At 35.1% G+C, this 13,944-nt stretch overlaps 1 protein-coding gene across 1 annotated transcript in view; it reads left to right on the plus strand.

Moving 5' to 3' along the window:
• Positions 1 to 13,944, plus strand: part of ADAMTS3 (ADAM metallopeptidase with thrombospondin type 1 motif 3) — a 365,634-nt gene that overhangs the window by 329,970 nt on the left and 21,720 nt on the right. Inside the window, exons 15-17 of the mRNA XM_004383320.1 lie at positions 1,403 to 1,526; positions 5,142 to 5,222; positions 7,085 to 7,248. Coding sequence (XP_004383377.1) covers positions 1,403 to 1,526; positions 5,142 to 5,222; positions 7,085 to 7,248 — 369 coding nt within the window. The remainder of the gene's footprint in view (positions 1 to 1,402; positions 1,527 to 5,141; positions 5,223 to 7,084; positions 7,249 to 13,944) is intronic.

Raw genomic sequence — 13,944 nt, forward strand, 5'->3', positions numbered from 1 at the left:
CCCTGAGAGTATGGCCCCTGGACACACTTTTAGCTTAGTAATGGAGTCACTCCTGAGGTTCACCCTTCAGCCAAAGATTAGACAGCCCCATAAAACAAAACAAGACTAGAGGGGCACACCAGCCAGGGGCAAGGACCAAAAGGTACGACAGGACAGGAAAGCTGGTAATAGGGAACCCAACGTCGAGAGAGTGTTGACACGTTGTGGGGTTGGTAACCAATGTCACAAAACTATATGTGTACTAGCTGTTCAATGAGAAACTAGTTTGTTCTGTAAACCTTCATCTAAAGTACAGTAAAAAAAGTAAAAGTGCAGAAGCAAAAACAATGATTTTTGCCCCTTCTAACTTCTTTTTAAAAAATATAGCTTATTTTCTTGTTCATGTTCCGTAGTTAAATTTTAATATAAAATTATCTGTATTAACTGAAGAACTGGTCCTAATGTCTATTTCCTTGTCACTTCAGCACAATTAAGTTATTCTATTAATGGGTCTCAAGTACATGGATGCCCATAGCTGAACTGAAATTTCCCTGAGAGTAGAATCTACGTCTTGTCCACCTTCTACCTCCCATAGTATCTAGTGCATTATGTATAGGTGTCATTACCCTCCCTGCCCACTTCCATCCTGAACTTAAGAGTGCAATGACATATCATCCTACACTGATTTAGATCAAGGACTTAACCCAGCTCAGAAAATCATCAGTAGTTTACTATTAAATTAATGAGAAAATTTAAACTCTTCCTGGTATTCTAGGCCTTCCACAGCCTGTACTATCAAATCTGTCACTTGTTCACCTTCTATCATGCAACACTAACCTTCCACTGGTTTCGATATTGGTTTAAATATTGTTCTCTGAACCCACTTCTCTTGAGCAAACCACTTCTGTGGCTCTATTTTAATCTCTCCACATACCGGAAATGCCTCTGCTCTGTGTTCCTTCAAAACCCTTTGAAAGGCTCCACCTCCGGGAAGTTTTCCCAACTTTTAAGGCTTTTATAAATGTGTGATTCACTGTTTTATTATTCAGCTTTATAAATATGAAAGCAACAAGGGAAAAACAAGATTTTTTTCTTTTCTTTTTTTTTTGTCTCTCCAACACCAGCTGCAACATCCATGCTCAATAAATGTTTGTTTGATGATTATGACAATGTATGATGGGGGTAAATACTTTATTAATCTTGGGGCAATTGATCGTTACTAACCAGAGAACAATTCATGTGAGTTTACACTTATTCTTTGGAAGATTTTAAATAGATATTAAAAAGCAGGGCTAGAGCGAAAGCTTGTTGCAAACTGGCCGGATGTTGGCATATGGTTATACCAATGGCTCGCCATTCTCTGAGATGCAGACCTTTACTTGGCATATTAAAATTAGCCACATTTAACACCTTCTTTCCCCAGAAAGTGGGCTGTGATAAAGAAATTGGCTCTAATAAGGTTGAGGATAAGTGTGGTGTCTGTGGAGGAGACAATTCCCATTGTCGAACTGTGAAGGGGACATTTACCAGAACTCCAAAGAAGCTTGGTAAGATGAAGTTTCTATGCACTTGGTATCCTTCTTTATGCTTTGTACCTTTTGAGACCTTTTCTTTTAAGAATGCATCCTTTTCTCAATAAACATAACTAAAAATTGGCAGATGATTTACTTTTTATCTAGATTATCTTTTAGGAATTATTTTTAAACATCAAAAAAAGAACAAACTTTGAATTCATACTCCATAGCATCTATGATGAAAAATAGCTACTAAATTTAAAGAACAAATAAAAACAATATAAATTATTGTAGTAAGATAAAATCTGTTTTCTTTTATTTTGTGTTTTTAATAAAATGCACTAGATCTAATTATTAGAATTGCTGCTTATTTTGAATTTTCTTTCACACATAAATTATTGATCAGGAGTTAAAAATCATGAAACATTAAATATGTTTTTAATGTTGCCAAAGTTTTGCTTCTTTTATTTTAAAACTGGACAAGTTTATCCTATTTATAAATATATAAATTGAGGATCCATATTTCACATAGCTTTAAAAAATTTTATTAAAAAATTTGAGATGCAGCCAAAAGTAACCTGAAGTATAACTGCTTATAAGGAACCCTGGTAGCCAGTGCTCAGCTGCTAACCAAAAAGTCAGCAGTTTGAACCCACTAGCCATTCCACTGGAGAGAGATATGACAGTCTGCTTCCATGAAGATTTACAGCTTTGAAAACTCTATGGGGCAGTTCTACGCTGTCCTGTAGGGTTGCTGTGAGTCAAAATCAACTCAGTGGCAATGGTTTTTTTTGTATAATTGCTTATACGTGCGAACTTTTGTGTTTGTTACCTAATCAATGTCCTAGACTCAGACATACACCGAAGGTTCCACAGATGGAGCAAATAATACCCTTATGCAAGAAATAAGATACAAAAATATGCTTATGCTCATAATTACTCATTGAAATTTTCATGAAAGGTTTGGATGCAAACATTACTGAATAATTTCTTGAATTTGTAACAAATATTACTCAGTGATTCAACTGGCATTTATTGGGCAAATGCTTCTTGGCATTCAGCATTGAAAAATAAATTTGATGTGATGCTTCCCCTTGAGAAGCTTCTCCTATGTCTTCTAAACACTATCAGCACAGTCTCTAAGAGAATGACACAAAAAAAGAAAGAAAAGAAATTTGGGTTACTTTGAGCATGTTGATGTGATGATAATTTTTCCTTTTAGAAAAAAAAAAAGAAAGTATAAAAAAGTTAGTCTTCAACCAAGTGGAATAATTCTTCTTAGTTCTTTCTACTACCATTATACCCCAGCTACCCAACTTAAGCCAATTTCAGGCACATCAACTTTTAATATATTTAGGGCAGCAGAGCTCATCACACTGTATTCTAATGTGTGTCTCTTAGGTATTCCCTACTCTAGTTACTGATGTCTTTGCTATTCCTGTGTGAGAGTTACTATGTTTTATACCTTGAAAGTTGTCTTAAAACATATTTTTAAAAGCAAATATTACCATTTCAGGCTGATAGTATTTTAATAAAGCAAAAAAAAAAAATCAGAATTATATGCATTATATTATGGTTTTGGCAGAGTTAAATATATTTTTCTTCATCTGATTGTAAAATACTGTGCTTTTTTTATTGGAATTACATGTTATTTTCTTTGAGTGAAAAATAATTCCTTTTGCGTTATTTCCAGAGGGAATCAATATAAGGAAAATATTTTTTTGCCGTAATCATTTATTCCATATTATGTGTAATATAAGATAGTGATACTGTTTTTCAGATACCTCCAAAATTATGCTAAACCTGTGAATCAAAGGTCAGAAGAGATGGCGATAGCTTTCATCAGTCATACAGTTCCAAACTGTTCAAAGTTAACCTAACATTCATTTTCTTTGCAATAATGTTGTCTTCACAGTTATTCAATAGACTAATCAACCTTTTCCAACAGGAAAACAATTAAGCAAGAGGTGCCAAAAAGAATTCAAGTTGCTGGAAAATGAAATCTGCAAGTATTCAACTTCAAATCACCTACATCGTTTTGCATTCATGCTTAGTCTTACTTTCATTGACTATTAACAATTTATTGGCATTAGCTAACTATTATAATTGCCTTTTTACTTCAACATAAAAAAACAACAGAATGTATTTTACATCTTACATTAATAAAATATGTATGGCTTATAATATAGTCAATGAAACAGCAAGACTTTGATAAACATGAAACCTCTACTAATTAAAGACATTCTATTTAAGGGAAGACGAGAGGCGCTTTCACTTTACCCAAAGGAGCTCGCAATATTTCTCTTGCTGAAACAAGGGAAGCTAAAAATGTACTGGGTAAGTTGTAGTAAACTGCAGAAAGATGGGCATCCATAAATGGCATCAAGCTGTTTTGCTGTGCTTGACATCTTAAGCATGTTACTTCTAGCCATTGCATACTCAGGCAAACATGGTACATTTCACCCCAGGCTAAGGTGGTGACAACCCTTGACCCCAAAATATCTACTCCAGTTACTTGGGACGTTAGTAAACATTGTGAAAAAGTTAGATAAATTTACCCAGAGGTACCTGTTAATTATCTATATACAAATAACAAAAACATGTTTTGTTTCCTGATTTTATCAGTAGTGTGTATTGATAACTAAGTTTCTTCCAATTCTCATTGTATAGTATATGAATTGGGTGTTTCCTAATGCCCCAAAAGTGCAAGCTACATAATCTTTCTACATGTAATTATTTTTCTAATAAAAATGAGATATATTATCTTGGTCTCTCTATTTGACCTACTGTTGATTTTATAGTATCTTATTGTAAGTTATCATCAGATTATTTTTAGGACGTGTGATACTACTAGGAAGTCTTTGCCATATATGACATTGAATGCAATAGGACTGACATATGATTTTAAAACAGAAGGCAACCATTTAAGCATATTGGTTTTATTATTTCTGTCTTGGCAGAATGAGATCAAGGTGAATGTAAATGCAACGTACAACATAACTTGCAGACATTTTCCAATCAAATGATTTGGTCAAATCTACAACATGTCTTTTAAAACATTCCCATTGTATAACTTGTTTAAGGCTTTAAAATTAATTAATGATCACAAGAAAAATGAGTTACTCACTGATTAATCTTTTGTAATTTCTTTAGCATGAAGTAGGCTGTTTTAAATATAAGCATATTTTATTGATTAGAAGTTTGGCTATCTATACTTGCCACTTAGGCTATTAAAAGACTATATAAACAGATGAAATATCTCAAGGAGTCCACCAACTAAGTACACAAAAGAATGGCCCCATTACAAAAAGGGGGTTTAGAAAACTAGATTCATGTAGCAGGACATAGAACACTATAGTATTTGCCTAACTGTTGACACAATTCATAGATCAACACAAGATAAATGACTGAAAGACTGGTAACAGGATTAACTTTTTTCTCCCACTTGAAACCAAAAAGTGCCATCTAATCTCATGCCAGATGTCACAAAAGCTACCAATGCTTTGAAATAATTTCTGAAACCGCTTCTTTTCATTTAGGGATGCCCTCTCCTGCATACTGGAGCAGTAATAATGTAGTGCTCTACTAAACATGATTGTTGCTTTTGTTTTTTCTTTGCTTCTTCCAATATTTACTACACATGCAAAGGGTACCTTAAGATGTTTGATATACCCCCTGGTGCTAGACATGTGTTAATCCAAGAAGACGAGGCTTCTCCTCATATTCTTGGTAAGTGTCTCTGTCCTTACGGCTCTGCTTTAACATGCACTTATATATACATTCTATGTATATGTATGTATGTGTGTGTGTATATACACACACATATATGTTTATATGTTGCTGTAGGGTTGCTATGAGTTGGAGTCTCCTCCATGGCAACAGGTTTTGTATGTACATGTATACACGTATGTATATGCATATGTGTATGTATATGTATATACACAAACACACATATATATGAAAGAATTGGAATTATATATAAGTGCATTAATTTAATCAAGTGTGGTTTTAGTTGGTCATTTTTCCCAACTATTCTTACTTTAAAATAAGTATCCAAAACTAAAGCTTTAATTTGGGGTGGAACTTGGGATTGGTTCATTATTACATGAGGGAAAAGAATGATTTGAAAAGATTGTTATATATTTTTCCTTTGCACTGAGGGCTGCTGAGAAAAATAAATATGCTAATTAATAAAATACAATAAATTGAGGGATAATATCAGAAAAATATGCCATATTTATGTTGCCAAATGAGTTCTAATACTTTGGTTGATGGTACACTGTATGCCTCCCCATTTTTTATTGCATTTTAAGTTCTTTGGCTGAAAAGCAACCATGTGCTTCAGTGAATTTTTGCTGAATATCTGACATGTGTCAGGTTTCTGACTGACACATGCAAATCCATTTGCATGGCTGTTTAGAATTTCCAAACACAGATTCTCTTCCTCCTTTATGAGAGGATCATGTAGAAGGGCTGCTTTAAAGGAGTTTGTATTGAAAGTGTACATACAAATGTAAACATAACTTTTACCTATTTCCTGGCCTATTTTAATAATAAGAAGAAAGGAATTATCTGTCAGCACCATGAGATTTGCAACAGATTGCCTCTTTTCATATGTGACTTAAGAAAAATGAATTGTTTTTGGTGTTTCATAGAATTGTGAAATTTTTTTAAATATCTAAATTATATTTACTGCTAGATGACATAACAATCTAGCAGTTAGCCATAGTTCCATCTCCAGTCATTAAAATTCCTTATTCTTCAACCTAGAGTTCAGATTATTATCTTTGGAAAATTTAGACTAAGCTCAAGAGGAGTAATTCTAGTTAAAATTATTCGTGTTTTGTAAGTATTGTCAGTAATGGTAATGACTTATGTAATTTGTCTAACTTATCATTATATGCTGATAAACACCTCCAAGATCTTAAGTCCCATTATTATTTTTTATACATTAGAGGAAGCATTTTTTAAATTTTATTTTATAATATAGCATAGATCTGTAATACATTAAGAATTCTAGCAGCAGTAAGCAGCTTTTTCTTGCTGTATAAGTAGGTGATGTGGCCTTGGAATTTTATAATTTAAGAGCTAAGTTGTTTATTCACCTGATAATTAGTCCAGCTATATTGTGTGCCTACAAATATTTTGACCAACTTGAAAAAGATACACAGTAAAGTAAATGAGCCATTATTTATATGCCCTCCTAGCATAAGTGCTTTATATTAATTATGGGAGATTTATCTATTGTTTTCAAAATATTCCCAGCTTCCTGAAGAAATGTATAGTATGCATGAGTTAGAAACTGTTAACCTCTTTGATAGTGTTTTCAAATTTGGGAATATTTGCCAATATTTTTTTCTTCCCATTTAAACATCTTTCCATTGTTTTTGACTAGTTCAAAATGCAACTTGAAGGTTTTGAATGCCTAATGAAGGAAATAGGAGTCATATCAGACTTAACACTCATTTAGATTGTTTTGGTTTGATGCTAATAAAGAAACATGGTCTTAGTATGACAGACTTACTCTGGATCTTCAAAGCTGTCATATAATAAGATAAAATGTATGCTGATTACTATTTTCCTTCCTTTAGCTATTAAGAACCAGGCTACAGGCCACTATATTTTAAATGGCAAAGGGGAGGAAGCCAAGTCTCGGACCTTCATAGATCTTGGTGTGGAGTGGGATTATAACATTGAAGATGACATTGAAACTCTTCACACAGATGGACCCTTACATGACCCTGTTATTGTGTTGGTATGTGACATTGTGGATTCAATATGTAGTTGATTTAATTTATAATTTCATAATTAATCTAAAAACACATTTATCTTAAACATCGATTATTTAGTTTCTGTTTTTTTTAATAAATTCATTTATCTGTCCACTATTCTTTATGCAATTTGTCATATATTTTATTTCACATACATCATAAACCTAACAAGACAGTACACGGTTGGTTCTCCGTATTTGTGGGTTGCACATCCACAGATTCAACACCTTGGATCAAAACTTTTCGGAAAAAAAAAACAAACGTTATGTTGTTGCTGATGCGCACGATGTAGTTAGGTCTATGATGGTTGTGTCTGTACTGAACATGTACAGACTTTTTTTTTCTTGTCATTGTTACCTAACAATATAGTATAACAACTATTTACATAGCATTTACATTGTATTAGGTATTATAAGCAATCTAGAGATGATTTAAAGTATACAGGAGGATGTGCAATAGGTTATAAGCAAATACTATGTTATTTCATATAAGGGACTTGGGCATCTTCGGAGTTTGATATCCATGTGCGTCCTGGAACCAATCACCAGCAGATACTAAGGGACAACTGTATTATTTCGACTTAAGCAATCAGTTATATTTTAAAGATATCAAGAGAAGAATAGATTCTTGTATTTATCCAGATACTTACAATTTCTGGTGCTCCTCATTCCTTCCTATAGATCTAACTTTCCATCTGATATCATTTATCTTTAGTATAAAGAACTTCATTAACATTTCTTGTAGTGTGAGTGTACTAGCAATGAATTCTCTCAGCTTTGAATTATCTAAAAATGTTTTTATTTCACCCTCACATTTGAAGGATGTCTTCACTAGGTAATAAAATTTGAGGGTGCTAGTTTTTAGTTGTGGTTTGTTTTTCTTTTGATTCCATTAAAGATATTTTTACATTGTCTTCTGGAATCCATAGCTTATAATGGGAACTCAGCTTCATTTATAGTTCTGCTCTATATAATGTGTTATTTATTTCTAGCTGTTTTTTAAGATTCACTCTCTCTCTTTCAACAGTTTGACTAGGATATGTTTAGGTGTTGTCTCTTTTGTATGTATCCTGCTTGGGGTTGACTGAACTTCTTGACTCTGTAGATTGATGTTTTTGCCAAATTTAGGTAAATTCTCCATTATGTCTTTAGCTATTCTTTTTTGACTCCATCACTCTCTTCTCTACTTCTGGGACTCAATTTACGTGTATGATAAACCAGCTGAAATTGTTTCACAAGTCTCTTAGGCTCTGTTCATTCTCTTGTAATCATCCTTTTTTCTCTGTTCTTCAGATTGGGTAATCTCTATTGAATTGTATTCAGGTTCACTGATTGCTTCTTATGCATCTCCAATTTGCCATTAAGCCTACCCAGCCTTTTATTTTTAACGACAGTTGGTGTACTTTTCTAGACTTTTAAAAAAAATTTCTATTTCTATGCTGAGATTTCCATATATTTTCACTCATTTTGTTTAACTTTTCCTTTAAGTTCTGAGTCTTCATGGTGTCTGTTTCTATTGACTGTTTTTTTTTTTCCATTGATTATGTGTCACATTTTCCTGCTTCTTAAAGTTTTCTATTGTACACTAAACATTATGGTTGATAAATTGTAAGGTGTTTGGTTTATATTGCCCTCCTTAAAGGCTTTTCAGTTTTGTTCTCACAGGAAGCTAAATTATTAGAGATCCTCTGATCCTGTGTAAGGAGCCCTGGTGGTTCAAATCATTAAGCACTTAGCTGCTACCTGAAAGGTTGGAGATTTGAACCCACCCAGCTGCTCCGTGGGAGAAAGACCTGGCAATTTGCTCCCATAAAAATTATAGCTAAGAAAACCCTACAGGGCAGTTTTACTCTGTCACATGAGGTTGCTATGTGTTGGAATTGACTTGATGGCACCCTACAACTGATCCCGTGTAGCCTGGTTTTATTCTTTGTCAGGGTTGGCCTATTTCAATTTTTTCCTTGTTCTTATCACGTGGCCATCCTCGTGTCTTAACTGAATATGTGAAGTGTTAGTGAGGCCTCTCTACCCTGGCCGGATCAAAAATCCAAGTCTCTCAGACCTGATTGACCTCCGATGTGTCTGTCCCAGGCATGCACAGACCAGCCCTCTATGCAGCTCTCTACACAGCTCCCTCTTCTTTTGTATCCTGCCATGTGAGTTCCAAGATGCTGTGATCCCCGCCTCCTAAGTTCAGTGAGACCACTGTGCTTAGCTTGGGCTCCTCCTCCCAATGTTGTGGTCTAGAATCTGTCCTCAGTCAGGATGCCAGGACCTGGTATGTTTTTCTTCTCACAAGAATCATTGTCCTGTGCTCTCTGTTATCCATTGCCAAAGAAACAGTTACCTCATATATTCCGTTCAGCTTTATAGTTTTTAATATCAGGAATGCAAATCCATTACTCCTTCATGGATGAAAGCAGAAGACACCTACTTGATTTGAAGTTTTTATTGTTAGATACTGTACACAAATATTTATAGGATTCTCTATAAAAAATATTAAACTAATCATAAAGTAAATTCTCAAACTCGATTCCATGTCTTTTTTTTTCTTTTGAAAATCATTTCCCTTTGGAGAAGTGTCTGTTTAAATCTTTTGTCCATTTTTAAAGTGGATTGTTTTCTTTTTATGGAAGTTTGAGAGTTCTTTAAATGTAATTAATATAAGTCATCTGTGAAAAATGTGATTTACAAGTATTTCTCCCAGTCTGTAGCTTGTCTCTTCATTCGCTTAGTTGTACTTTTCCCAGAGCAAAATATTTTAAAATTTTACTGAAGTCCAGTTTGTCAGTTTTTTCTGTTATGAATTAAGCTTTTGGTTTTCTATAAGAATTTTTTTGCCTAGCCCAAGGTCAAAAATTTTCTCCTTTTTTTTTTTTTGGTAGAAGTGTTATAGTTTACATTTACATTTAGGTTTATGAACTATTTTGAGTTAATTTTTATATAGATTTTGTATAAGATGTTAGGTTCATATTTTTGCATACAGATGTCTGTATTAGTTACCTATTATAGCATACCAAATTACCCCACACTGAATGTAAAATGGTACAACCTCTTTGGAAATCGAGTTGACACTTCCTTAAAAAGCTAGAAATAGAAGTACCCTATGATCCAGCAATTCCACTCCTTGGAATATATCCTAGAGAAATAAGAGCCATCACACGAATAGATATATGCACATCCATGTTCATTGCAGCACTGTTCATGATAGCAAAAAGATGGAAACAACCTAGGTAGGTGCCCATCAAGGGATGAATGGATAAACAATTATGGTATATTCACACAATGGAATACTACGCAATGATAAAGAACAACGATGAATCCGTGAAACATAACATGGAGGAATCTGGAAGGCATTGTGTTGAGTGAAGTTAGTCAGTCACAAAATGACAAATATTGTATAAGACTACTATTATAAGAACTCAAGAAAAGGTTTAAACACAGAAGAAAACATTCTTTGATGGTTTCGAGGATGGGGAGGGATGGAGAGGGGTATTCACTAACTAGATAGTAGACAAGAATTACCTTAGGTGAAGGAAGGACAGCACACACTACAGGGTAAGCCAGCCCAACTAGACTAAACCAAAGCCAAGAAGTTTCCTGAATACAACCAAACACTTCAAGGGACAGAGTAGCAGGGGCAGGGGTCTGGGGACCATGGTTTCAGGGGACATCTAGGTCAAGTGGCATAACAAAGTCTATTAAGAAAATGTTCTGCATCCTACTTTGGTGAGTGGCATCTGGGGTCTTAAAAGCTAGAGAGTGGCCATCTAAGATACATCAATTGGTCCCAACCCACTGGAGTAAAGGAGAATGAAGAACACCATAGACACAAGGAAAGTATTAGCCCAAGAGACAGAAAGGGCCACATAAACAAGAGACTTCATCAGCCTGAGACCAGAAGAACTAGATGGTGCCCAGCTACCACCAATGACCGCCCTGACAGGGAATACAGAAGAGAGTCCCTAATGGAACAGGAGAAAACGGGGTGCAGAACTCAATTTCTAGTAAAAGGATCAGACTTAATGGTTTGATTGAGACGAGAGGGACACTGGAAGACATGGCCCTCAGACTCTCTGTTACCCCAAAACTAAAACTGTTCCCGAAGCCAGTTCTTCAGACAAAGATTAGACTGGACTATGGGACATAAAATGATACTCGTAAAGAGTGTGCTTCATAGCTGAAGTAGATACATGAGACTAAGTGGGTAGCTCCTGTCCAGAGGCAAGATGAGAAGGCAGAGAGGGTCAGCAGCTGGTTGAGTGGACACAGGAAATCGAGGTGGAAAGGAGGAATGTGCTGTCACAGTATAGGTAGAGCAACTAGGGTCACATAACTATGTATAAATTTTTGTGTGAAAGACTAACTTGAACTGTAAACTTTCACTTAAAGCACAACAATAAAAAAAAAAAATTACCCCACACCTAGTGGCTAACAGCAAGAAACATTTATTGTCTCACAGTTTCTGTGAGTCAGGAATCTGGGAGCAACTTAATTGAGTCATTCTGGTTCAGAGTATCTCATGAGTTTGCAGTCAAGGCGTCAGCCAAGGCTGCAGTCACGTCAGGGCTTGACTAGAGGAGAATCTGTTTCAGGCTCGGTCATATGGCTATTGGAAGGCCTCAGAAGATTGCCTGCAAGCATTTTCATGTGGTGGTTAGCAGGCCTAGTTCCTTACCACATGGATCTCTCCATAGGCTACTTTAGTGTCCCCACAACATGACAGCTGACATCCCTCTCCCCAGGACTGCCTCACAGCACAACATGGCAACTGACATTCCTCTCCTCAGAACTGCTTCACAGCACAGCACAGCCACTCTCTTCCACCAGAGGAAGTGATTCAAGAGGCAGAGAAAGTGAGAGAGCGCACCTAAGACTGAAATCTGTCTTTTTTAACCTTATCTTGGAAGTGTCATCCCATCATTTCTGTGAAACTGTGTTTGCTAAAAGCAAGTCACTAAGTCCAGTCCACACTCAAGCGGAGGGGAACTAGGCTTCACTAACTGAGGGGAGAGGTATCAAAGAATGTATAGATATTTTTAAAGTCACCATACCATCCAGTTACTCCAACACCTTTTGTTGAAAAGACTCGTGTCTTACTTAAATAGCCTTTTCACCTATGTCAAAACTTAATTGTCCAAGGGGACAGGAAAGCTGGTGTTAGGGAACCAAAGGTTGAGAAAGGACAGTGTTGACGTGTCGTGGGATTGTTAACCATTGTCTTAGGGCAATATGTGTACTGTTAATGAGAAACTATTTGTTCTGTAAACCTTCATCTAAAGTACAAAAAAAAAAAAAAAATTATCTATTTGAGATCAAATTGACAACAGCAACTCAAAAGATTTGATGGGAGCCTAGGGGACAGTGAGTTGAAGATAATGGTGATGGAATAATTTGGAAAAGGATAGTGATAATAGCAGTACAACTGGAAGAATGTAATTGATGTCACTGAACTGTACATGTAAAAGTTTTTGAAATGGGGTATCTTTGGCTATGTATACTTTCACCAAGAAGAAAAGGCCTCCAAGGTTGAAAAGGAGAGTGTTGACATGTCATGGGGTTATTAACCAATGTCATAAAAGAATATGTGTACTGACTGTTTAATGAGAAACTATCTGTTCTGTAAACCTTCATCTAAAATACAATAAAAAAGAAAATTAAAAAAAAAACTTAATTGTCCAAATTTGAGTGGGTCTATTTCCGAACCCTCTATTCTGTTCCATAGGATGGATAATTTTATAGCAAAAATACATATTAATCAAAATTTTATTTAGATTACCTTAAGTTTGAATGATTGGGAATCTGAAGCTCTAGTTCACTATTAAATAACTACACTGCCTTCTTTTCTATCGGCACAAGTACCTGGCTTCAGATTCCTGATGCTTAACCACTATGATAGACTGCCTCAAGGCTTGGCCCACTGACTGTGGTGTACCACAGGGAGCAAGGTGGGCTGGAGATATAAGAAACAGATTTGTAGTTAGGAGAGGGGGTTTGTGGAGATGCAGTGCTCTACCATCGTGACCTTTCTTTTCTCTCTAAAGGATTGGAACCGCTGGTATGGAACCTTAGAGCATGATGGCTGGGCCATCTGGGGCTGAAAGAGTTAGACATCTGTCTAGAGTTTAAGGATTGGTGCTTGATTTTTAATGCTGTTTTAAAAACAAAAACTACAAAAAAAAAAAAAAAAAGAAAGAAAGAAAACAGACCCAGATAACAAGATCATTTATCCTCGTGGGCTTAATATCACTAGATTTCTAAACAATGATTGTTTCTGAAAGTTTAGTTGAAAATACAAATGCAATGCATGTTTCTACCTTTGTATAATTGGTATGATCCTATAAAAGCCATGTGAAAATCAGTTGAAACTTATTTTTTTATTTTGGAAGACTGCCTTTCCCTAAACAAAATTAAAGGTAACAGAGAAAATATTTATAATACTTATTACAAAAAGGGTCAATACCTTTACCATGTAAATTATTTAAGAAAATATATATATACCAATAAAAAAGAGGTACTGGACATGAACACGCAGTATACAGTAGACAAAATGCAAGTGCCCAATAAACTTCGGAAAACCAAACCTTACTAATTATCAAAGAAATAAAAATTAAAGCAGTAATCTTTTGCTCATCTAATTAAGAAGAAAAAATAATATACTAGGTAGTGCTGAGTGGTGTA

Source organism: Trichechus manatus, unplaced genomic scaffold, assembly GCF_000243295.1.
Source record: "Trichechus manatus latirostris isolate Lorelei unplaced genomic scaffold, TriManLat1.0 scaffold00108, whole genome shotgun sequence".
Lineage (NCBI taxonomy): Eukaryota > Metazoa > Chordata > Mammalia > Sirenia > Trichechidae > Trichechus > Trichechus manatus.